This window comes from Pipistrellus kuhlii, unplaced genomic scaffold (assembly GCF_014108245.1).
Source record: "Pipistrellus kuhlii isolate mPipKuh1 unplaced genomic scaffold, mPipKuh1.p scaffold_m20_p_3, whole genome shotgun sequence".
Classification (NCBI taxonomy): domain Eukaryota; kingdom Metazoa; phylum Chordata; class Mammalia; order Chiroptera; family Vespertilionidae; genus Pipistrellus; species Pipistrellus kuhlii.
Window position 1 is genome coordinate 128117019 of NW_023425529.1, and position 27874 is coordinate 128144892.

The 27874-nt window shown below is 34.4% G+C and overlaps 1 protein-coding gene across 1 annotated transcript in view; it reads right to left on the reverse strand.

Moving 5' to 3' along the window:
* Positions 1-27874, reverse strand: part of KLHL1 (kelch like family member 1) — a 318170-nt gene that overhangs the window by 89629 nt on the left and 200667 nt on the right. The window contains exon 6 of the mRNA XM_036458020.2: positions 1696-1882. Coding sequence (XP_036313913.1) covers positions 1696-1882 — 187 coding nt within the window. The remainder of the gene's footprint in view (positions 1-1695; positions 1883-27874) is intronic.

The window sequence follows — 27874 nt, forward strand, 5'->3', positions numbered from 1 at the left end:
GCTTCTGCACTGTAAAAGAAATCATCAACAAAATGAAAAGGGAACCCAAAGTATATTTGTCAGTGATACTTTAAAAAAGGGTTAACTTCCAAAATATATAAAAACTTATACAATACCAGGAAACAAACAATGCAATAAAAAGTGGGCAAAGGACTCGCATAAACAGTTCTCTAGAGAAGATGTACAGATGGGAAATAGATATATGAAAACATGCTGTGCCACTTATCATCAGAGAGATGCAAATTAGAACTAAAATGGAAGAACACCTCACACCTGCCCGAATGACTGCCATCAATAAATCAAGAAACAAGTGCTGGTGAGGATGCAGAGAAAAGGGAACCCCTGTGCAGTCTTAGTTGGAATGCAGAGTGTTACAGCCATTGTGGAAAACAATATGGAGTTTCCTTTGCATCCATCTACTCTAAGAGATGGCTAATCATGTCATGTGACACATGTTATTTGTTGTTTATCACTCTCATAAGGACAAGGTAGATACAGGTTAATATTTGTTTTCTTTACTTGAAAAAAATATTTGGAATTTTAGTATAATTTCTAATAACTTCTCAGTCAGATTTGTACCTGATGTTTCCTGTTTTAACAGTGTAAAAAGGAGGGTTTTAAACCATTCTACCTTTCTCTCAAAATTTCTGACGTGTTCTTTTAAACTTTAAGACTTAAAGTAATAGTGCATATTAAGGAGAGAAATGGAGGACACAGGATGACAGGGAGGGAGAGAGAGAACAAAGAAGTGAGATTAATGTTATTTTTGTAGTTCTTATAGCAACATATTATTTACACTTTACATGTGATGGTTATTCTTATTATATGTTATTATTTTAATACTCATTTAATATGATAATTACTGAAAATCAACATCCTAGTTAATAAGAGTTAGACTCTTGAAAAAAATTAAACTACTTAAAAGCATTTAATATCTATAAGATCTGTCGATTAAGACTAAAATGGGAATGCATCACTCCCTATTGATGATATTAAACTGTTTTCTAATTGCATACATTATTATCCTTATTTAATATGTTTTATTGATTTTAGAGAGGAAGGAAGAGGGAAAAAGAGATAGAAGCATTGATGATGAGACAGAATCATTGATTGTCTGCCTCCTGCATGCCCCCTACTAGGGATAGAGCCCATAACCTCAGCATGTACCCTTGACTGGAACCGAACCCGAGCCCCTCAGTCAGCAGGCCAAAATTATTAAAACTATTAAATTTGTAAGCTATAACTGTCACATTTTTACACTTATTTGTAATTGTTTATTTATTTGACTGGCTTCTGTGTGAAATTCAGAACTTCTCACAAGCATAAACTTTCTACATAATATTACTTTCAACAAGCAAGTACCTGGTGACATTACATTTTCTTTACTAAGAATGGAAATACAGTTCTAAATATGTCCAAAAACTATTTGGCTTGTGCTTTAAATCCCCTTTTGTTGTTTTGTATGAAATTTGAAATAATGCATTAGAGTTAAAGGATTTAAAGATGAATAAGAAGCAGAGGCAGCAGCTGCCGACTAAAAATAAGAGGTGTTTTCTAATTGTCCCCTTAATCTTAAATCTTAAGGGATAAAATGAACTTTATGGGAATTTGTTGACATTATATAGATTTCAATGTTCAAATTGTGTCACGGTATGACATAGGGTATGTATTACACATCGATCTAGATTTATATACCTTTGTTGTTATCCATTCCTCCTACAGCATACAGAGTTCCAACTGTAGACTTTCTAGGTTTAGTTCTTGGACTTTGCATTAGAGTTCTTCTTTCTGGCAATAAATGGTATTTCATTGCTTCCAGAATCAACTTTTGACATTCCAGATCATTCTTAAATAATGCGTGGTTTTCTAGGTCAGCCAATATCTGTAAAAAGCACACAAATGCTGTTAATACTTTATGGAAATGTGCATATGACATCAATAGTTAAAATTAGAAGCTTAATGTCATGATATTAGCCCTTTATTGAGAGGTATACAGAATGTAATAAGAATTAATTATATTAACAAATAAATATAAGTAAAATGCATGCCTTCTAAAAGAAACAGAATGGATATTGTTTTCCATTCAATATTTTTTTATTATCACTTCAGAACATAGTATAAAGAACCTTCTAGAGATCTCTTTTCCATTTTTTTTTCCTCTTACAAAAGCTGTTTATAAATCAAATATACTTCCTGTCTTGGCCATAAACATGTCTGGTGAAAGAAATTAAAAAGTAACTTTCAGCAAATTAGTTCCTAGCAATCCTATCATAAATACTGGGTAGAGCAAAAGTAGATTTACAGTTGTTCATATGGAAAATAACACAATCATTAATAAATAATAATACAAGAATAAACTGTGCTTCACATAAACCTACTTTTGCCCCACCCTGTATTTATATATTTCCTTTAAGATGTCCCAGGTACATTTTAAATCCATTGCAGATTAGAAAACAACTAAAAAAAAATGAAAAAATGGCACAAAAAATAGTTTCTAATAGTGAAACAAAGAATTTATTTAGAAAACTCCAGCACCTGAGAGAACAACAGAGAAAGAGCAGCAGTTTTAAGTCACATTATGTCTCTCTTGGCTGCTCCAGGTTTTCATCCCCACAAATTTTTCTGTGTATATTTCCTTGAACATATCTGTAGTATACTTTATTTTCTTCTTCCTCTATTGCTCATTACATTATCTTTTTTATCTTAATTCTTTAAGTATCACATTATCTTTCTTAATGAATCAATATATCATTTTGAGTGAAATTAAATCTGTTACATAGATTTAGAAAATTAATGAGTATTTACAAAAGAATTTAACATTAGCTCACTGACCTTTTCTGCTACATTGGTAGAAAATTGTACCTCATCTGAACACTAATGTTTATTGAGTGAGTGAGTTAATATATGATGGCAGCATAAAATTAAATAATTACTTTTAATGCTATAAATTTAACCTTAATTAAGTAAATTTATTTAGTCTTTTTATTTATTTATTTTTAAATGAATCTTTTTTAATTTTTTTTTATTTTATTGATTTTTTACAGTGAGGAAGCGAGAGAGATAGAGAGCCAAGAGCCAGAAATGTCAATGAGAGAAACATCGACCAGCTGCCACCTGCACACCCCCTACCGGGGATGTGCCCACATCCAATGTACATGCCCTTGACTGGAATCGAACCCGGGACCCCCCATCCGCAGACTGACGCTCCACCACAGAGCCAAACCAGCTTCGGCTATTTAGTCTTTTTAATACATAAATTACCATTGGAGGTGCCAGAAAGCATATAAATGATATATAAGATATTGGAAAGAAAACCAGGATAAGTTTGAAGTTGGATAGGAGTATAATGTATTAGAGTATAATATATTCCAGATGCTTTGGAATGTGGAAGGGAAGATGTTTAATAAAATCCAGGATATGTTTCTCTTTTGTATATTAAACCCAAGTTTCCTTCCTACCAAATTTCATTCTGAAGACTAAATAAGAAAAAAAGATAAGAAAAGGGTGAAGGAATTAAGTAAGTAATAAGAAGAAAAAAGAACCCCTTCCCACACACAAAACAAACAAATAAAAGCTATAACAAAAGAGAAAACTCACAGACAGAAACAACAGTATGTTGATTACCAGAGAGAAAGGGCATTGGGAGAGGTAGAAGAGGATAAAAAGGGGATAAATGGTGAAGATTTGGAGCGATGAGCACACAATCTGATATAATAAAGAGGGAATATGCAAATTGACCATCACTCTGCCAAAAATATGGCGACACCCACAGTAGAAGTTGGGGGGTATCCGTAACACAAGATGACTGCACCCACAGGGAAGGCTGAGTTACCATAATGAGCCTTAAGAAGCAATAAGCAGGGACCTCAGGCTAAGACCCCCACCCTGGTGCCAGGCCCAGAACCAGGCTGAGGGACCTGAGGCCACACCCTCAGCCCCGGCACCAGGGGGGGGGACATGAGGCTGTGCCCCCTGCCCAGCGGGGCTTGATAGGGGACCTCAGACTGTGTCCCCAACTCGGCAGGGCTTGACGGGGGACCTCATGGTGTGCCCCCTGCTCTGGCCCAGGCTGAGGGAACTCAGGCTGTGCCCCCCACATCAGTGCCAAGCTAGGGGACCTGAGGCTGCAACCCCTGCCAGTCAGGGCTTGACAAGGGTGGGACCAGCAGATATAGCCCAATGGCGGGGAGAGGGGGCACTGGCCAGATCTGTGTCTTGCGTGATTTTGAGTGCACGTGGGTGGGTGGGGACTTGACTCTCGGTCCCATGGTAATAATTTTTAAAAATTAATTACTCTATGTTCATAGATGCATGCATAGTGAAAATATGTTATGAATTACTTATTTTACACTATGGAGTGGGAGATATACAAAATGAAATTAAGATTTGTATTATTTCTATAAAATAACCAAGGTATTCTATAATTAACTAATATTTTTCATTTTATTAACAAACCATTGTATTAAATATATTAACTTTTGTCTTCTTTTAATCATTTGACAAACTTCTATATTTTTTTAAAAAAACTGAATTCTTCATTATTGTGTACTTTCAAGTTATTATTTTTAAGTATATCTTGCTTATTATATTATGACTAGTGTCTATATCATCTCTCTGACAACATTTTTAGGATTACTGTTCCGTCCTAAAATAAGGCACAAAGTCAGAATAATAAAATGACTGAGCTGATTTTTAAACTGGAATTGTCTTTAAATTTTCTGGAATGATCCAAGATTAATACAAATATTTCTCCTTTCTATAAAATAAGAGACAGACCAGCCTGCATGGCTCAGTGGTTGAGCATTTACCTATGTAGCTGATAGTCAGGTTTTAATTCCAGGTCAGGGATCATGCCCAGGTTGTGGGCTCAATCCCCAGTGTTGGGCATACAGAAGGTAGCCCATCAATGATTCTCTCTCAGTATTGATGTTTCTATCTCTCTCTCCCTCTTCCTTCCTCTCTGAAATATATATATAAATGTAAACTAGTTTTGTTTTTTAAAAATTCTTCAATTTTTAATGAAAACTGAACTATTGTGACAGCTTTTTGCTTAACTTATTAAAGTATCAATATGTTTCAATAATTGTATACTACTTAGAAATATATTAAAGTTTTTGTACATTATATTGTACATTATTTGTACAATAGTTATCTACACATTACATTTTATTCTAAAGATTCTACATACCAGTGCCATATGCAATCAGCAATAAACATAGCAGAATTCAGTTTCCAAAAATAAATGCCCTTGAAAGTTTTTCAATATCTTCACTGTTAGTACATTCTTAAACTTAGAATAATCATCAACTACTACTATTTAAATTAATTATATATTATAACTCAAGAAAATATTCACCATTTACAAACAAATAATGTTTCAGAATATTTTGTCATTTAGATGATATATCAGAAATAAAATAAAATAAATCCTGAGACTCAATGTGAAGGGCAGTATAAGTTGTATTAACTAGTAAAAATACATACAATTCTAGAGGTTGATACTTGGCAGTCACTTTACAAATATGCTCTATTTCTTTGTAACCTTGATACTCTTTTTTTCTGTGATTAAATAATGATCAATTAGTTATAGCATTAACCTGTAACTGCAGAATAGAACATGGTCAAGAAATTTATATAAGAACCCTATGTATGATTTTCAGCATTGACTAATATGAAAAATCAGAATAACTTACCAATTAATAGAACTCTGAACAGTTACTTTGTCAGAACATTCCATTTGCTAGAAATGTTATGCAGTTTTGATTAAAATAAACATATTCTTTACAAATGTGTGCATTAAAACTTTTTCTTTTTATACATTGTTTTTAAGTTCCACTGGTTTTACCGCTAACTTTGCTTTGATTAGAAACAATAAAGTCCAGCTGGTTTGGCTCACTGAATAGAGCATCAGCCTGGGAACTGAAAGGTCCTGGGTTCTATTCCAGTCAAGGGCACAAGCCCAGATTTTGGGCTTATCTCCAGTGAGGGACATGCAGGAGGCAGCCAATCAATGGCTCTTTCTCATCATTGATGTTTCTATCTCTCTCTCCCTCTCCCTTTCCCTGAAGTCAATAAAAATATATTTTAAAAATGCAATTATTAAAACAATAGTTCTTAGAAATGTCCACTGTTTGCTATTATAATACAAATAATGTGTTGATTTATAAATAATTGAACCATATGTTTAAAATATATTTGACTACATGAAATATTGATGAGTGTTTTGATCTTGTGTGTTTACACATAGACAGTCCTCAAAGTTCAGTTTTCTAAGAATAATTAGATGAATTTATTTCAACTGTTTGCAATATATTGAAAATTATGATTCTAAAACTATTGTTTAATCAAAATGGAATGCAGTATTAATGTAGCTAGATTTCACATTTTTCCAAATTCCAAATAATAAAATAAAATAAATTTTCATATAATTCAAATTTGTTCTTCCTCGTGTATAGATTACCTTAAGATGTCAAAGAATGTACTTCTTGAAATAATTTTGAAATGATTCTCTATACTAATCTGCATATGAAGATACCTAATAGTATAAATAACTATTTTATCATCATAAGCAAACAAAATCAAATACATGGATTCAGTTGTGCTACACAACCTATTCTTATTATATAAAGTGCATACAACTCCAATTTTATATCAAAAGAATATTTTCATTAAAAAATTAGGATTATAGGTAACCTTAAAATGTCATAAATTAATGTTATTAAGCAAATGTTTCAGTAACACGCCAATAAATAAAAAAATATCTATATTACATGCTATTTTTAAATAAAAGTAATTGGTAAAGGCATAATTTGAAGGACAAGTAATGAACAGAATCTGTACAAAGAATATAAAACACATCTATACATTCCATTTGATCATGGAATCCATGGAAAAGTGGAATGCAATAGTGAATAAACATTTAAGGAAATATAAATTGAAACTTACTATGGACCAAAGAAAATATTTTCTCTTCTAACACTATATCCTTGGGCCATCAAGGTTATGAAAACATTCTCATATTCATGTGAATGTGACAAAATTTCATATACTTCATGTTATTGTGTAATATGTCAGTCTTGTTTTGCTACTGGGTATTGTGACAAAAAAATCAACTTACAGAATTTGAATCTATAAAACAAATTTGAGTCTTACTAGAAGTGACAGTCCTTAGAGAGCAAGTGACAGTTTTATACGTATTCTTTCAAGCTTTCTGCTTGGCAAAATGAATAAAATGAAAGGTAAAGTATCACATGCAGTAAGCTGAATGAAAAATGAATTTCTAAGTCAATGTATTATAAATAGATCTGATAAAAATAAAATATTATCAGGTATTTTAATTAAGCAGTTTTAAAGACATTACATGATTGCACTTAATGCTAAGTAGTCTGTTTAATAGTGTAAGGTGCTGGTGAAAGGAGAAAGTTCAGTTATCAAGAAACTTTGTAGCAACACAATAAAAGGTGAGGTCATAGGTAGGGCTCACCCACTTCTCAAGGGAAAACATGAACTATTTCATTCTTAGAATAGTTTTCTGTATATCTACTCCCTTTCAGATAGATTTTCAAAGACAGAGAAAAATGGACAAGTGAACTGAAAATTTGGCAATATAAGTTAGTTGGTTCACCAATGCTCACAGCATTTCCTCAGTTTCTATTTGAGTTTAGGCTGTGACTGGAACAGTATAAATAGTTGAACTATAGCCAGACTATAAGTCTGAAGCCTGAACAAAACTCATAAATATGAGTAGATAGAACCTCATATTACACTTAAAGTCCTGTTAAGATTAGTTGAAAATAATTTTGGCTTAGGGCAGAATCATGAATTAAAGATCTGAAATATATATATATATATATATATATATATATATATATATATATATATTTCTCTTTATGGTAAAATCACTATTCTTGCTAAATTATTTAAGGATATTATATCTATTTTCAAATATGTGAGAAAAGTAGGTATAGTAGAGTTTCTGTTTTCTCTTTCAGTGCTATCATTAAAAACAATAACAAACACAAATTCCTGACAAGCTAAAGCTTGCATCAGTACAGCTGAATGATTATTGCTCAAGTGTTTGTAAAAACAAAAAGAAGCCATCTGTGAAATAAGGAGCAGGTTCATTAATTTTATTCTGAATACAGAAATATTTGATTGCCTAAAAGGAAAAGTAATGGGCTAGGTTGACAGTACAAATAGAGAAGAATAATGACATCAAAACAAATAGAGCTCATAAAATTAACTGAAATAATAGTTCTTATTAGCAACAGATGAAATGGGTTTAATGCTGCTATCATTTATGATTAACTTTTATTTATTTATTTATTTATTTATTATGAGTTTACAGACTCATATGTATTTTAAAAACTCAGAATTTCTAAAAATGAAATAAACAACCTTCTTCCCTGCTTGAAAATATTCACTGAATTCTAAGTAGGCTCTAGACTTTGCATTCATTCACTCATTCATTCATTCATTCATTCATTCATACATATATACATTCTGTCAGCACTGATTATGTGCCAGGCACTGTAACAGATTCCAAATGTCTGCAGCCTCTCTCATCACTAATTTATTCTACTCAAGTTCACCCCACTTCCCATCCCTTAGAACACGTATGTTAATGTGTTCATGCTTACACTATATTCAAAACCATGCATCATATACTTATTGTTTTTAAGATATTATTCACCATTCTCAGACCAACATACCAAAAATTCTATAATACAATTCTATATTAGATATCCACTAATCCTCAATAATAGTGCACATTACTCCATGTTTCATTATACTTTTTAATATGAGTAGATCATGCCTTTTTTTTTTTAAGGAATGTCTGTGTAATATTAAGTTATGACTCAATTCTAAGAGTCCAGTTTTAGTTCTTTTCTTTAATTGAAGACTTACATAACTGCTCAGGTCATAATCGGCACAATTTGTTTTTATCAGTCAGATGAGACTTTAATCAAATGTCATCTGTGTAGACATTTAAGGGTTTATTAGTCATGGTTAGTCATAAACTTATAGGAAATCAGGAGAAATCAGGCAACTCTTGTTGGGTATCATTAACAGGGTTATAGGCTGCTAGAAATTGTTCCTTAACTATTTAAGTGAATTACCATTTACTTTAATTATACTATTACTAGAGGTCCGGTGCATGAAAATTCATGCATTGGAGGGAGGGACCCTCAGCCCAGCCTGCCCCCTCTCACAGTCTGGGAGCTCTCAGGAGAAGGAGGTGACCCAGCAGTCAGGGAAGACAACACCCCATCACACCTCTGCTGCTACCTCTGCTGCAGCACAAGCCTCAGCCGGCCCTGGGAAGCTGGGTAGCCACCATCCGAGGCTTGCCTGCACCTCAGACATCAGCCAGGCAGCCACCATCGAGGCTTTCCTGCGCCTCAGGCTGGCCCTCGGTGGCTGGAGGGCTGAGGGGACTGAGTGCTGGCATCTTGTAGCTGTGAGCATCACCATATTTGAGGGCATGATAGTCAATTAGCATATTCCCTCTTTATTAGATAGGATTCTTAAATGGTGTATTCATTATTAAAGTTTAAACGCATACAATGTATAGGCAAAAATATATTCAATATTATATCTTAAATTACTTGCATAAATTAATCATCTTCATAAATATGTATATGGTCTTTCAGGAATATCTTTGCTTAACAACCAAACAAATATTTATATTTTAAGTGATTTATTCCATATCCAGCTGATGGTATGCTTATTTCCAGTCACAGTAAATAGCAAAATTATATTATATAAATGATTTGGGATCTTGTACACTATTTCCTTTCCTTTCTAAAAGCCATCTTACTGGTTGACATTCTTATCAACTCTTCTTTGAAATTTTAAGTAAGATTAATAATTTGAAATATTTTATGTGGTACAAACAATCATAAAAATGTTCAGACTATTCTCACATAATACCTTAAATCATAAGCTTTCAAAATTTACTGTCTTGTCTAATTTTAATTTCTTGCATTACACTTGTATTTCTTAATATAACTTAAAGCACCTAATTGAGGTTCATTTCTCATGGTATCTCCATACCAACCTTGTACTCTGAGAAAGTCTGTTCTATTTGCTATCATCCACATGAACAATTTGTTACATATATAACGTGATTTTTAAATCTTTGTACTCTCTGACTTTTATTTACTCAACTTGTTTTAGATGAATATTTAAAAGTTTATCTTTTCATATATAAATCAATATGCTTAAGACTTAAGACTATGATTTGTGATGTTCTCAATTCATGACCTTGTACTGTATTGCTTATACTTAGTAGACACCAATAAAAAATATAGTTTTTATCTTGCTTTTATTGGTTTATATATAGTTGCACCATTTCTAAATATTAACTCTATTTGAATTTTAAAGGTGAAATCTGGAAGAGTATATTTTTATAAAATTATATTATTTGTAATTTTATTTTGCAAGAGGATAGTTGGAAAATAGCATGTTCAAATGTGTGCAGATTTATCAGAGGGACCATTATTTGTGTTTATTCCTTTTTTTAATCATTCACAAACACATTTCTAATTGGTAAACACAGATCATAGTCTTTGGTAAGTTATCTCTGCCATCTCAGCAAGGAATCAGACACAGACACAAACTGAGAAGAATGTAAAGTGTACATTTATGTTTTGGGAGGATATCATTAGACTTATGATACAGAGATTTGCTTAATCTGTAGCACTGAATTAACTGAAGGCATTCTCAGCCTTTGAGTCACATGTGGTAACAATTTTCAACTTGTTGAATACTTATGGAATATATTTGTATTATACTCTACATGACAAAGATACTTTAAGGACCAGTATTTGTTTTTAGTGATGTTATACTTGAGACATTACCATATTGTTGCATCAATAATATTGATGTATCAATAACATTTATCTTTTTCTAGAATAAAATTAACAGGCATTTGTATTTTCCTTGCTGTTTACTTTCAAAAGATGTATAGCATGCCTGAAATTGTATTATATGTTAAATTAGGTACTCAAATCATAACCCAAATTCAAACCATCCTGAAAGAATAAAATTTAATTATGATTTCAGTGTGATCTTGCCTTTCTGTGCATTTTCCCAAAATGAAATTTCACTGAGTTAGGAGGTAATGTCCATAAACTAACTATAGTTAACAAGTGTAATGGACTAAGTGCAAAGGTCATCCTCAAGTTTACCTTCCTGGAAGTGACATATCTGTCAGTGGCCTACACACCACAAGCCTGTAAAGAGTACCTGGTGCTAGAAGAAAGATTGAAAATTCTTCCTCCGCTTCTTCCTTGTTTTATTTCAGAGACATTAATTCTGATGGTAAGAAGAAAATGATAATCCTGAAAGTTCTTTGACACAAATCTTCAGGAAAGCAATTGAAGAGACTGCATTCAGTACTATTAGGAAAACTGGACTTCCCAATTTCAATAATAATGTGGACCTCGTATTAAATATTTGTTTTGCTTTAACCTTATATTAATTATTTTTTAAATTAAAGCCTTTTAATATCTCTCACGGTAATTATAAGGTATCAGTTCGTACTTTACTTCCCTCCTTTCACTAAGATGGAGATAGAATTTTAATCACTGCATATTTGCAAATTTTCTTTAGATTTACTCTGATCAAAGCCCAACATATCTCTTTTGATCATCATCAGTGAATTAAGTTTCTATAAAAACATCAAGGTAGATGCATCTTGCAAGTCAATAAGGGATTATAATAATTCTCCCAAGTGATGTTAATTCCACTGAGCATATACTCTGTAGAGTTTCTAAAGTTTGCTCATGAAATGAGTTTTCAAACAACTTGACTGAACAAACTTCAGGGATAAAATAAAATACACTAAGGGGCCAGATTATGATCTCTGAATGCATAATAATCTGGCCATTCAGTGCATATCCTATATAATATGCAAAGGCTAATATGCAAATTGTTCCCTCGATCAGGATTTTGACCAGCAGGCAGGCTGGCCAACTCCCCATATCCCCACCCCCCCACCCACCCCACCATGGCCAGGCTGGCCAGACTCCATCCATGCACAAACTCATGCATTAATATACTGAGTGGCCAGATTATTATGCATAAAGAGATCATAATAATCTGGCCACTCAGTGTATAAGAATTGTAATCTTAATACCAAGGGTTTTGAAATGACAAACACTTTGTGGTATGCAAAAAGTAATGTATAAGTTCCTAACAAATAATTCATAATATAATTTACATTATAATGGTGTGGCAGGACTGGGTGAGACAGGCAGGACACACCCTGGAGCCTACCTTCCTCGGTCTCTCCCTGCTCCCTGCACCTCAGCTGTGGATGTCTGCAGAGTGAGCAGGGTCCTTCTGTCAGGTGGGGTCCCTCAGCCTGGCCTGCAGGGATCAGGCCAGAACCAGCAGTCCTACATCCCCTCGAGAGGTCCCAGAGTGCGAGAGGGAACTCTGCAAAGTTACTGGAGCTCCTGGGTTGAGCATCTGCCTCATGATGGTCAGTGCGTGTCCTAGCTGCTGGTCAGAGCCTCTGCCCTCTAGTGGTCATTGCACATTATAGCTACTGGTCCAACATTTAAGCTTAGACTTTTATAAAATTGACTGTCATTTCAACACACAAGATGGCCACCCCCTTATGGACATAATATGGTAGCCACAAGAGGCTGGCAGGAAAGGCCACTTGTGGGCAATCAGGCCAGCAGGGGAGGGCAGTTAGGAGTAACTAGGACTACAGGGGAGGGCAGTTGGGGGAACCAGGCCTGCAGGAAAGGGAAGTTAGAGGCAATTGGGCCAGCAAGGGAGCAGTTAGGAATTGATCAGACTGGCAGGGGAGTGACTAGCAGGTGATCAGGTTCATAGGCAGAAGCGGTTAGGGGCAATCAGGCAGGCAGGAAAGAGAATGGTTGGGAGCCAGCAGTCCTGGATTGTGAGAGGGATGCCCAACTGCCACACAGGGATTGGGCTTAACTGGAAGTCAGACATCCCTTGAGGGGTCTCAGATTGGAGAGCGTGCAGGCTGGGGTGAGGGACACACCCCACCTCTGTGCACAAATTTTGTGTTCTGGGCCTCTAGTCTCTCTCTATAAAACCCTAGTATGCAAATAGACCAAACAGAGGAAAAACGGAACAACCAGTCACTGACCACCAGCCACCAGAGGGCATGCATGGAACATGGTGGTGTCAGCAGCAGGTGGCAGAGCATGGAACATGATGGGCATCAGCCATGGCAGGATGGTAGAGCAGGTGAGCGGGGTGCTAGACCAAGGTGGGGAGCTGGTCGCTGTCATCAGGTTGAGTCTCTGGTGGTTACTGAAAATTCTTTTCTCTTGCGCACTGCAGTCCCACCCAGTGCTGCCAATGCTGGCCCCATTCATACCCACTGCAGGTGCCAGAGCCACCACTCACACCTGCTGCCAGCACCCAGCGCTTGCCCTAATTGCTCGGCAACATCAGCTGGTGCAAGTGGCAGCTGCTGGCCTATTTGCCCCTCAGGGCTTTCCTATCTCCCCTTGCTCCTGATGGCCACTGGGCCAGTAGCCACTTATTGCACCCTCTGACAGCACCAGACCTGCTAATACCGGCCCCAATTGCTCCATGCCATCAGCTGGTGCAAGTGGGGCTGGCGCTGTCAGAGCCTGGGAGTGGCAGTGGCAGGAATATCAGCAGACAGAGGACCAGGGGCTGAGGCAGGAGGGGCCTGGCAAGGGCGAGGAGGATGGGCTGAGACCCACCTCTCTGCCCAAGGCAGCCTCACAGCCCACAGTTTCTTTCAAGGTGCATGGATTTGTGCACTGGGCCACTAGTATATAGATATTTGTTTAATGTGGTACTAACCATATTCAGCAAGTCTAATCTAATTATGGCTATTTATCCAAAGAAAATAAAAACATTAACTCAAAAAACACACAAAAACATATATATCTGCATCCCATGCTCATTGTAGCATTATTTACAGTAGCCCAGGCATGGAAGCAACCTGTGTCCATCAATAGATTTATATATATTATTATAAATATTTTTGGCTTCAACAGAGAAGAAAACTGCCATTTTCAACAACATGGTTGGACTTTGAGGTCATTATGCTAAGTAAAATAAATAAGACAGAGGAAGACAAATGCCATATGATCTCACTCATGTGTGGACTCTTAAAAAAACAAATCCTACACTCATCCATACAAAGAACAGATTGGTGGTTGCCAGAGACAAGTGGTAAGGGTGGATGGCAAAACTGGTGAACATGGTTAAAGGCACACACTTTCAGTTATAAAATAAATAAGTCCTGGGGTAGCAATGTACAGCAGAGTGACTATAATTAATAGCACTGTGTTATGTGTTTGAAATTTAAGAGTCCATCAGGACTCAGAGGACAGCGTGTGCAACATAAGCATCTCCACCACTGTAAATACACATAAGTATCCTCTTTCAACAGATACCATCCAGGGAGAAGGAAGATTGGTTAGAGATCACTTGAGAGGGAAGGGCAGCCTTACTTGGAAAGTCGTAGTTGTGAACCATATCATTTTTCTTAATTTTCTATGTTTTCTGACTATTAAGTATAATTTATTCTGCCATCACTAAGAATAGAAGCTTAAAAATAAGATGATATAATTTACAAAAATTAAATGACTTCTCTCTTTGTAGAAGTATGTGTTAAGATGAATATTTTTAACATTCAGGAGAATGCATTTAATTAATTGATGTAATAATATTTATTATGTTCATACTGCTTTAGAGGCACTGTCTTAGGAACATAAACGTCAATATAATTCATTTTTAAGACAAAGGAGTGATAGTTTATTAATAAAAAGAGATGCATCTATAATGACATAACAAAAATGTTCTATTCGTAATGATAACTACTAATAGAAATATGAGCAAATTGCTCTAGGAAACAAAAAGGCATCCTTAGCCAAGTGTTATGTAGTAAATGAATACAACAGGTAATCTTTTTTATCCTGAATCAATACAGATAAATGCCTGTATACCAAGCATGGAGAAAAGTAAAGGATATTTCAAGAAGATCCTAAGTCGAGAGGGATAAAAGGACATTTAGTAAAATGCAAAGTAATGGCATTTACCAAAACACCAAAGGCAAGGGAAGGAAAGGAAAAAATAAATGAATGAGACTATATCAAACTAAAAAGTTTCTGCACAGCAAAAGAAATTGCCAACAAAACAACAGTAACCAACTAAATGTGATATTTGCAAACACCAGCTAGTGCAAGGGGTTGATATCCAAAATATGTGAGAACTCAAACAACTCAATAAACACATACAGCTCCAAAAAAAACAAATTAAAAATTAGGCAGAAGACCTAAACAGACACTTCTCCCCCTTACCCGCCCCCCAAAATACAGACAGCTAACAGATAATGGAAAAGATATTCAACTTCACTAGCTATTAGGTAAATGAAAATCAAAACTACAATGAAATATCACCTCACACCTGTTAGAATGGTTATTATCAACAAGACAAGCACTAAGTGTTAGAGAGGTTATCAAGAAAAAAGAACCCTCATTCAGTGCTAGTGGGGATGTAAACTGGGACAGCCACTAGGGAAAACAGTATGGAAGGCCTAAAAAAATTTTTAGAATGGAGTTACCATATGACCTAGTAACCTTCTTCTGGGTATCTATCAAAAAAAAAAAAATCTAGAAACATTCATTTGCAAAGATAAATGCACTCCTATGTTCATTGCACCACTATTCATAGTGAATAAGACATCAAAACATTTTGCTAGATTATTTGGATAACAAAAAGTGGTACATATATACAATGTGATATTACTCAACCATAAGAAAAGATGAAATGTTACCATTTGTGACAACATTGATAAATATTGAGAACATCGTATTAAGCAAAATAAGTCAGACAGAAAAAGTTAAACACCATATGCTTTCACTAATGTGTGGGATATTAAACTGAAAGCAACAAATGAACAAACAAGAAAAACAAACAAAAACTCATAGACACAGACATGGGTATAGTGATAACCAGAGGAAATGAGGGTGGAATATAAAGTGTAAAGAAGGTCAAATCTATAGTGACAAAAGATGATTTGACTTTAGGTGGTGGGCACACAGTGCAATATGCAGATCGTGTGCCATAAAAATGTACACTTGAAATGTAATTTTATTAGCTATTGTCACTCAAAAGATTTTAATAAAAAGAAATAAAGTAAAATTAAAAATAAAATATACCTTGCTTAGTGAGAGTCTATTCTTTAAACATTTCTCGCCCTCTCTATTGCTTATCTCTATCTTTATCTATTTTGATCTCCATTCATTTATCCATTCATCCATTCATGGAACCTTCCTCTTTATAAATAGTCATATAATGTAACATCCTTATTGAGTCATCATTTTTTTTCTCTCATTCAACACATCAGATCTACTGGACAATACTTGTAATCTGGCCTTCAAAATATATAAAGAATATATTTACTACTGCAAACCTGGATAGGCTAGGATCATCATCACCTTGACTTTTAAATACCTCCTAACTGCTATATCTGCTTCCAAATGTCTCCTTAAGATAAACTAAAAAATAAACTATGAAAAAAGTGAAGAATGGATCCAGGTGGTATCATGACAAAATGATATTCTACTTTCCTAAAAAAAAAAAAAAAAAAAAAAAAAACAATCAGGTGAAATGGATATGTATCATTGTATCATTTAAATAGATCTTTGCACTCAGGTTATGCCTGAAATGCAAAGATCAAAAGAATTTTATATATATCTCTTAGCTATAATGAACATTAGCATGAAATCTAGTAGGGAAAATTTACTTTATTTTTATAATAGACGAATATTATGAGTGACTACTGACTGAAATGAGATTTCAGGTATTCATTTTGATTAAATATTCATAACATCCTAAATTCTTACCATATATTTGCCATTTGTAATTTTTAGCCACCTTTTGAAAGATAACAGCACTTATGCTGAATTGTAGCAAATTGGAAACTTGTTTAATGGTTTGGAAAAGCTGCACAGCTGACTGAATTGAGAATAACACACTTATTATTATTTATGACTCTATTTCCAGGTCTTCCTAGGTCAGCTTATTGAATTCACTGAATATGCTGCTTTTCCAGTTCGGGAAAGCCAATTTTGCAGGCTACTTTGTAGATATTTCTTAGACATGGAAGAAAACCAATTTTGTAAATATAAACACATCTAGAACACCTTTAATTTAGGATAACTTACTCTAAATGAACATCCATTTTTAAAACCTTTGCCATCGAGAATTCCAAAACTTAAAAAAAAATAAAAAAATGGGACCACCAAGAACAGTGTTTCCCTAGTGTGTTCTGTGGATAATTCTTTCCATGAGATTTTAATAGCCATTGCTTAAAATTGGGCCTCTTCAGAAAATCCAGGGATTTCACACATTCAAATTAAGTGACTCTCTATTAGGAGATTTTGATACTGTTGTAATTTTAACCTCGTTATTAATAACAGGTAAATTCCAAAGGAAAGGCCAAACATTTCAGGCATGTCATTTGGGCAGGTTTGTCAGGCAGCTACAACTTCACACTCCCCGGAGATCCAGCAAAGGGAAGAGAAACGCGAGCCTAATAAAGTTGGAGTGACATAGGGAAGGCACTTTTCTGTCAGTCACACTTGGGAACAGGTCATTGGCCAGGATGGGTGTGGCCACTGCAAGGGTGAAATATTTGGGATATTTAATCTCTTACCTAAAGGAACTTGCTTTTGTGCTTTAGTTGCTTTTGGTGTGTTGTGCTTACCTCCTGACATGTGGGGCTCTGTAACTCCTGCTTCCTGGCATTCTCCCAATGGCCCACAGCCATGAGAAGTCCGCACAAACTGGATTAATGGACTGCAACTACCAGATGCGGAACTGGACCGGGCTGCAACATGGTCCTGACACTCTGGACCCTGGCTTTGCTTTTTGCTTTATTGAAATACCAGCTACACTTCTATGGCTGGAATGGGACTTTGGAAACCCAGGGCTGCAATTCCACACCAATAAAAATCACTCATCCTCCCGTGTGACTCTCAGAAAAATTTTTTTTGAGATATCATAAGGATCCCAACCCTAGTCTCCATTGAAGAAGAAACTCTAATTTCTCCAAATAATAAGTTGAGAGACTTTATCTTAACAATCTGCATTATGAAAATGAGTATATAAACTTATTTTTACATGAAACAGTTTTGTGATGAATATATATAAATAATATCTGTCCAGGGACAAAGGGTTAGGGAATGTTAATCTAGAGCAAATCATTGAAAATATTTCAGAGATGAAATAGAGATATAATAAGAAGTCTTAATAACACAAACCACACCTATTGTAGTAATTAACAATGTTAACATCAATATTTGTCACTTTATCCATTGGAAAATATGGATAAATTTGGGCTTTAAAGCTCATAAAGCTCTTATACATATGCTTAATGTGCATTTAATGTACATATGTATTGAATAATATAACTCTAGACTGCCTGAGTTATTAAAAAAAATAAACAAGTAAATCATGGAATTGTCAAAGATTTAAATTTTGCAGAAATACCTCAATAGGAATGTATAACTTTAGGAACATCATCGTATTAAAACATAGGTGGAAAAAAAAAATCAACAGCTATCAAAGGGGTGGAGTTTGGGGGAGGGGTGAGTAAAAAAGGTAAAGGGATTAAGCAATAAAACCTGAACTCATAGACACAGACAACAGTATGGTGATTACAAAAGGAAAATGGGTGTTGGGGGAGGTAGAAAAGGGGAAAAATAGTGATGGAAAGAGACTTGACTTTGGGTTGTGAATTGTACACTTGAAGCTCTATAATTTTATTGACAAATGTCACCCCCCACACATTCAAATAAAATTTAAAAATAATTTAAAGTCTCCTTAAGATAGTTTATCAAACTATTTTATGTGAAATAAAATTTAATTATTTCTATTCACTAACATTAATTTTTTTTAGGAGGAGGAAAGTTTGCCATCCCAAAAGATGTCTCTTTAGGGTAGTGATTATTTTAAATTGGTCATTGTTGAGAAACAAAAGACTCAGGGTAAACCTTCGATGTTCCTCCTAACTGCCTAAAAGGAATTTAGATGGAGGACCTGCTCCACGAAGGGAGATATCCCAGGTCCTAGAGTGGAACATGAAATAGAGTGTGATAGAAAGAGAAAGGAATCTAGCACAGCTTCTGTGAGCAAACTCCTATCTGTGTCTCTTTGTTAAGGATGGCCCAGCAAACATTTACTCACTAAACATTAGCTTTTCTATTTCCATGTGAATTGCCGTCCTGATCTTTAAAGTCCCAAACCACAACCTCCCTTCTCCTTAGCTCAAGGTGGCCTATCCGACTTTACCGCCCTATCAGGTCCTGGGCCTCACATTCTTATGGAACCCCCATGTGTACAGACATATTAAACTTGGTTATTTTTCTCCTGCTAATATGCCTCATGTTCATTTGATTATTAGTCCAGCCAGAAAAAAATTATAAAGGTAGGAGCAAAAGGTATTTTCCTATCCCTACACTTAAAACAGATTTACTAGACATGAATGCCACAAGTATTTTTAAATAAATAATACAAATATTACCTTTTCATTTATCCTCTACCATTTTTTACCTTCTGTCATTGATAAACTCTCATATACTCAAAATCCTGATTTTTTAAAAAAAGTTAGTTATTGCAATCTCTTGTCACACCATGACTATAAGAAAACATATATGTTGCCATGTCCTTGAAACCACATGATAAAAGAGTTTGATGATAGAATATAATTTATATAATTTTTATTTTTAAAGCTATTTTCAACATGGTATTTTTAAAAATGTTCTTTAGGAGAAAAAATATTTTGCTTTAAAATTAATAATTAAATTTGATTTTTTAAAAACCAATTTATCAAATTATTATTCCATGCTAAACAAAAATATATTTTCTTTAGTGAATAGAAATAGATTCTTAGAAGTGTTTTTGAGATATTTTAAAGCATCACATCACAGTGTCATTTTTATATTATAGTTCTATAATTCATTTAGAGTCAAAGAAAAAAGATTATCAAAACTGATAGGGTTTTGATTATCTAAATGCAAATACCTTTTTAAAAAATTAATATTTTGCAATAATATTTTTTAACCCCTATCTATAATACCTAACTTTGGGTTAATTAAGTTTCCCTTTCCTTATTTGTAAACTAAGCATTCATAATACAAAAATAGATATGTAGTGAAACATTTGATGAGAAAAGATGCATAAAGAAATGAGCAATATATCACCATATTTTACTGATAATAAATCATAAAGTAGGCATCATGATTATTGAAAATGTTAACAGACATACATAGATATATACTATAAAAGTACAATTTTAACATGGTGATATAAAGGGGTAAATATCAATTTTCATTAAAATGCAATAAAATACATTTAAATATAGTAATTATGAAGAGAAATAGAGATATAGCAATATATTTATTAAGATGATGGTTATAATGAACATTAAGTTAATACATTACATGAATGTGATTATGAATCTCAAGGAAAATTTTATAGGTAACTATTGCTCATTTGTTCAGAAAAAAACTAATTTTAATAAAAAAATAGGCTTTAGTGTTTAAATTATCTAGATTCCTATTTGAGATACAATCTGAAATACTGAGCTTCTCAGCATCTGTGTTTTCACTTCTGCTGTGGGTGTCATAATGACAGCTTATACTTCAACATGGGATAAATGCCAAGACATGAGTCAAAAGATACAATTTTTTTGCATGAAAGCTTATTATCAGCAGTGGGGGGAAAATTGTTTGAGTTAGGCTTCCTAAATTTAATTTTACATGTATCAGTGAAATTTTCACTTAAAAATATTACCTAAAATAGTTTGCTTTAATTCTCAAAATCTCAATTTCTACCTGCAAAACATTATGGCCATTGTGAAAACAAGTTCTACACTGATATCAATTGGCCTGATACTGAAGCTAACAGTGGGTAGAAAATGATTTCAAATTAACAAAGGTAAAAATATTAACACTGATATTTCATATATCATGAGAAAAGTAATGTATGTATCCACTTAATAAATTATACTTGATGAACTCAATGACAGAATAACAAAAGTTTTTTATAATAGTAAAATCTGAAGTTGTTTTCATTAACTTAAAACTGATTATATAGAAAGTAAATTTCTCTCAATTCATCAGGAGTATTGAATGGAAAAATTTGATGTATATGTGGGAAATAGTAAATTGGTATGTGTGCCATTTTCTTCATAGTTAGAATATGAAACAGTACTCAGCACCAATAAGATTATTCTAGGAAAATTTTCCTTCATATTTTGAAAAAAATGCTCCAATAAATTTTGAATGTTTGGCCCAGTACATGAAATTTGTGCACAGAGGGGTGGTCCCTCAGCCCAGCCTGCACCCTCTCCATTCCAGGAACCCTAGGGGATGTCCAACTGCTTCTCGCAATCCAGGACTGCTGGCTCTTAACCGCTCATCTACCTGCCTGCCTGATTGCCCCTAACTGCTCCCCTGCTGGCCCAATCACCCTTAACCACCTCCAACTCACCCCACAGCCGGGACCCAGGATTCCCTCCTCCGGCTGGTCGCAGGCACCCAGGACCTGGGCTTCCCTCCAGCTGGCTGGCCACAGGCACCCAGGACCTGAACCAGCTTTGCCTGGGCCAGCCACAGCCACAGGGGACTGTGGGCAGACAGCTTTACCTGGGCCGCAGCCGCAGGAAATCGGGACCACAGGGTGAGTGACTTGTCCTTCTCCCAGGCTTCAGGCGCAGATGCAGCCTGTAGGTGTCTGGGTCTGCAGGGGGGGCAGCGGGTCCCTCTCCCAGGCCACAGTCTGACTGGTCCCCATTCTTCTCTCACAAGCTCTTTTGTGCCTGGCTGGTCCCCATTCCTCTCTCCTCAGTGTTGAGTGAGCAGTTCTAGCACAAAGGTGTGAGGGCATGAGGGCATGACAACCATTTGCATGTTAGCTCTTCATTATATGGGATAATAAACAATATTTATCTTTTTTTTTTACATTAGCAGCATACCATTTGCTACTTTTAAATATTATTAAATTAACAACTTTATGATTTGGGGTGACCTATAGCTTTTTTTCCATTTTATTGGAGTGGAAAAGTATATGTGCCTGATTCTCTGAATAGCCATTGGTGTTAAATAGCTCTTCTCTAGGGGGTATTTGTTTTCCATTTTCTGATTCATTAATATAATAAATAAACTGTTTGATTTGACTGATAATCTTGGTAATTAAAATCTCAGAGTAGTAGTTTCAGTACCTGTGTGAGAAAACTCAGTTCACCTGGGGTTCCTTCACATAGTTCACAGTTTGTTTCCTTGCCTCTTAGGGATGTTTAAGTTATAGAAGTTAAGAAAATCATTTTAAAGTTTATTTTTTAAGTTGTAACATTTTTGGCCATTTAAAAATTGTAAATGATAATTGTGAAGAAAAAAAATGACTATAATGGAAGGGATCTATATTTCACACTAAAATCAATTTATAATTGAGCAAAAAGAGAGTTATTTATTTTTTAATTTTCTTGTTTCTCTTTAGTATATTTTGAATAAATGAAAGGATCATGAGAAGTTTGAGACAATATGAATTTTTTTGTTTGTTTGTTTAAACATAGGGAGGTGTACATTTCTTAATTCTCTATAAAATCACATATGTCACATAATTTTGAATAGGCATCAATATTTAGAAAATTAAAAACTATTTTCACTCATACAATGCTAGTGTCAGAAGGAATATTTCCATCTTCTCATAGCTGTGATGTGGAAACTGAGGTCCAATGAAATTAAGTAACCTTTCCAGATCAAACACTAAATGAATGTAATAATCACTAAATTAATTTATAAGAATCCAAATAAACATACACACCATTGCATCTGATAACCTACCAACTTCTGCTCACATGTATTTTTACTTTTTACCTGTTGACATAGAAAATGTTCAAATCTCTTTTCTATAGCCATCTATCCATTGTGCATAAAATCTTACATACTCTAGTACTTCCAAAGAAAATATTCCAGTCATTTTTTTCTCTTATATCATGAAATTTTCTAGATTATACCTGTGGATATACAAACATGCTTGACTCTGCTCCCTCAGTTTTGCCTTTATCGATTTATTGACTCTCAGCTCCAAAATCATCCATTTCGACTGTTTGTGAAAATGGACCCGAGCCCTTTAAATATATAATTTTTCTTTACCAGCTGGCACTATGGTAAACTTTGCAGAGGGCTCTGGATAGACTCTGTAGGAGGAAAAAGTTTGCTTTCCTGTTAACTGTGTCCACTCTCTGGATTCCTGCAGTGAATGCAGTTTCATCAGTGCCTGCCTTCTGCAGTGCATACTGGCCAGGAGCTCCTGGAGTCTGCCCCCAACCAGAAGGTCCCTCAGGTGATTTTGAAGGAGGGCATCTCTATTGAGACACCTAGATAGAAATTTATAGTGAGTTCTAGAGGACAGATTTCTAGCCAGTTCTGTCTTTTTTCACCAATTCTCTGACATCCAGCGAACCATCATTGTGCCCTCTTCAAGAAAATCTAAATCTTACTTCTGGGGTTTGGTAGTGATGATGGGTGCTTCCTTGAGTATTCTAGCTTAATAGGTAGTAGCTGCTCCTTATGTTTGCTACAGTACATATTGTCAGTTAATATTGTCAATAGGTTCTGTGACTTTAAGTGAAACTACATATAATGAAACTAAATTTGCCACAGGCTAATGGATATAAATAAGAAATAAGTTTTTACAGCATCTCATCAAAGTTAGCAACAAAATGACATTGAACAAAATGACAGTGTGAAGACCTACCATATTTCTGTATTCTTTAGTTTCTTTAACTTTTACTTCCAACTCTTTGTTAGAATTATTCTTTTTTTTTAATACCCCAACTTGAAATTTCAATGTGTTTATCTTTCTCCTAAGTGGACCAAAGTTGATAAACCCTACAGACTAAATTTTCTGTTCAGTTTTGCAGTTTTAAAGGTTCTATATATTATATATATATATATATATGTATGTATATATATATATATATATATATATAATTACTCTTAAACTTCATTTTTCTCATGTTTGCTTGATTTATCTTGTCAAAGTCACCTATGACCTTTATGTTGTGGAATTAAAAAAATATAAATTATTGGGCATCATTCTATTTGACCTCTCGGCAGCATTTGGTATAGCTGGTCACACACTCCTCTGTGATGATTTATTCCCTGCAATCCCAGGACATCAAGCAAGCTCCTTGAGTGTTTTATTCTCTTTGAGTAGTTTCTCCATTTTGGTCACTAGAATCTTTCTTCTTTGAAATGTTTAAATTGCCCAGAACATCATTCTCATTTTTCCCCATACTCACTTTTTTGATGATACCATCTCATATCACATCTTGAAATTATATCTAATGTAAACAACTTCCTAATTTATAACTATATCCTGGCCATTCCTGCACAACTCTTGAATGATGCATTTAATGCCTACTCAACATCTCCACTTAGACGCCTCACAGAAATCTTAGAGTCAGTGTTTTGTAACATCCTTTCTCAATGGGGTTCAAACCAAAACAATGTGGCACTTCTATGATTCATCTCTTTCTCTCATTTTCTCATCCAGCCAGCCTACTTTAAAATATACCCAGAACACAGACATTTTTCACCATCTCCATTGCTACTACCTCATTATCCTCATCTAACTCCTTAAAAAAATCTCTCATCTCTATATTCATGTCTCTTAGTAACTGGTTTTTATTTCCTACTTTTGTTTTCCTCAAGAAATTTTCAACATAGCAACTATAGAGTGCATTTGTGTACCTTAGATCAGACCCTCCTATGTTCAAAACCCCGCAATGGCTTCTATTACACACAGAGGACATTCCAAAGTTCTTATAGTGGTTTCCCAGATATTTAATGATTTTCATCCTCACCTTCCCTGAATTTTAACTCACTGTTTGTATCACTCTGCAGGCCACCTAATTGATCCGAAAAGAATAAGCAAAAATATTTTGTAAAAACAGCAATGTGAGCACTTGATGCAGGAACAAATGTATTTTATCTATATACTCCAAAAATTACTTATAAAAATAAAAAAATTATGTAATTAGACCAATTACATTTCCTCTACTAAGTTTTGAGATTTTTCCCAAAGCTTAAAAATATTCTTAAGTCTAAGGGTCCTATTTTAAGGCTTAGATTTTATCTCTATATACTCCACTTACTAAAATATTAAAGTAACTTCAAGAGTTAGTTAAAAATTCACTAAATTCTAAATACAAATCACTGGAAAAGGTTTAATGATACAAACAGCTTTTGCCTTTATTCCAAAAGTTCCACAATTTTTCTTAGTCCTCTTACAAATATTGCACCCTATTTTAATTTTATCATTCTTATATAAAGTAAGCATGAATAAAATGTAAAATTAGCTTTAATGTTTAATTGAGAAAAATAATTGTTTTTGAACTGTGTGGCCTCGTGGTAAATACTATATATATTATTTAATATTTACAAAAGTGCTTATGATCTGTTTTAATATTTAAATTAAGTTTTATTTTCTTCATAAATTGTATTTTGTTTTTTGATTCATTATGCTAGCAATGCAAGTAAAATTTTTTCCTTGTAGCCAAGTTGTTTTTAAATGCACCACTGACAGGTTTGAAAGTGATTTTGCTAAATTTATGTTTTATTAATATATCTAAAGGAACAAAGAGATGAGAAATTATATCCTATTCAAGTTTGCCTTCCCATTATCCAGTGGTCTGCAAACTGCAGCTTGCGAGCCACATGCAGCTCTTTGGCCCCTTGAGTTTTTAGCAAAGGCCCGCTTAGGAGTACCCTAATTAAGTTAATAACAACTACCTATATAATTTAAGTTTATTTTTTCCCCCAAATATATTTTATTGATTTTTTACAGAGAGGAAGGGAAAGAGATAGAGAGCCAGAAACGTCGATGAGAGAGAAACATCAACCAGTTGCCTCTTGCACACCCCCTACAGGGTACAGTCTATGCCCGCAATCAATATACGTACATGCCCTTGACCGGAATCGAACCTGGGACCTTTCAGTCCGCATACTGATGCTCTACCACTGAGCCAAACCGGTTTCGGCTATAGTTTAAGTTTAAAAAATTTGGTTCTCAAAAGAAATTTTAATCATTGTACTGTTGATATTCGGCTCTGTTGACTATTGAGTTTGCTGACCACTGTCATTATCCATTCAGTAAAAGACTTTTAGTAATCATGTTCTGATTCCTCTGTAACAGTGTTCTAGTGCCCACTTTTAGCTTCCTAGTCTACACTGTTGTAGGGTTGTCTCTCATAGTCTAAGAAGATAAGACGTCCACAGATAGTTAAAATAAATGTAGTTAAATTCCTAAAACCTAGCATAAAGTTTTCATTTGTTGGTTAGCAAATACTTACTGAGTAGGGACTGTGCTATTTAATATTAGATTGGAGATGTCATGGAGCTAATTGGGTATTTGAATCTATCTTTGAAGAAAAGTTTGGGCCGAAACTGGTTTGGCTCAGTGGATAGAGCGTCTACCTGCAGACTGAAAGGTCCCGGGTTCGATTCCGGTCAAGGGCATGTACCTTGGTTGCGAGCACATCCCCAGTATGGGGTGTGCAAGAGGCAGCTGATCAATAATTCTCTCTCATCAATGTTTCTAACTCTCTATCCCTCTCTCTTTCTCTCTGTAAAAAATCAATAAAATGTATATTTTAAAAAAAGAAAAAAGAAAGGAAAGTTTGGGGCTAGAGATAAAAATTCAGAATTGGTAACTGACTCCCATAAAGTATTTAAAAGCACAGAAATAAATGTGAATGTCTGTGCAGAGAAAACTGTGTCTAGACATTGCAACATTACAGAGTAGAAATAATCAGCTATGACAATTGAGTATGAGTGGCCAGATCAATTGTGTCAAATGCTGCTGAGACGCCAAGTAAGATGAAAATAAGTGAGAAGGAGAAAATGACAGCATGGAGGATTTGGCTGACCTTTATCACTTCAAAGGAGTAACTATAACAGGTTGTAGAGAGAATGATGAATAAACAGATTTAATGACTAGAAACAATAACTGTATATTTTTCTGGAAAAGAGAACAGATAATTAGAGCAGTTGCCACAAAGGAATACAAGAAATTTTGTTTTAAGATGCCTAAAAAATCCCCTACATCTTTGTAAGTTAATTGGAATAATCCAATCTGAAATAAAATTGATGATGTGAATATGACACCGTATACTGCAGCAAAAATAAGATTTTCAGATCAGATTTCAATTTACTCTCTTTGCTTCACCACAGAGAATAATATATATGTATACATTTAAACATGTGCATATCTTTTTTTTTTTCATTAAAATCTTGTTGACTTAAAACTTGTTGAAATAAACAGCTCGTGTTTTTTTTTAATGTTGTAACCTGAACTGTGAACATCATAAGAAAATTAAATAACTATGAATACAAATAATATTTAAGAAAATTTTTGTAAGACTTCAGAAGCATGTATTACCTATAAATTTACATTTTAAAGCCACTGTTTAAGTTTCTTTAGAGAAGAGTAAAATCACTCCACAATTTTTATAAACTCGTAGTCATTTTGTGAAGTTTATCTATTTGATGAAAGGCTGATATCATTCATTAATTAAGGCAGCAAGCAAACCAGGGAAAAGTCAGAATGAACAAAACAGAATAAAAATAACAAAGAATGAAGATGGATTGTGTTAATGTTCGAGAAATTGGTTTTCCCTTATTCATTTGTAAGAGTTAAGATGTACCCATCAGTGGATTATTGGATAAAACAGCTATGGTACATTTACATAATAGAATACTACTTGGCTATAAAAAGGAAGAAAATTTTACCCTTTGTGACAGTATCAATGGACCCAGAGAACATTATG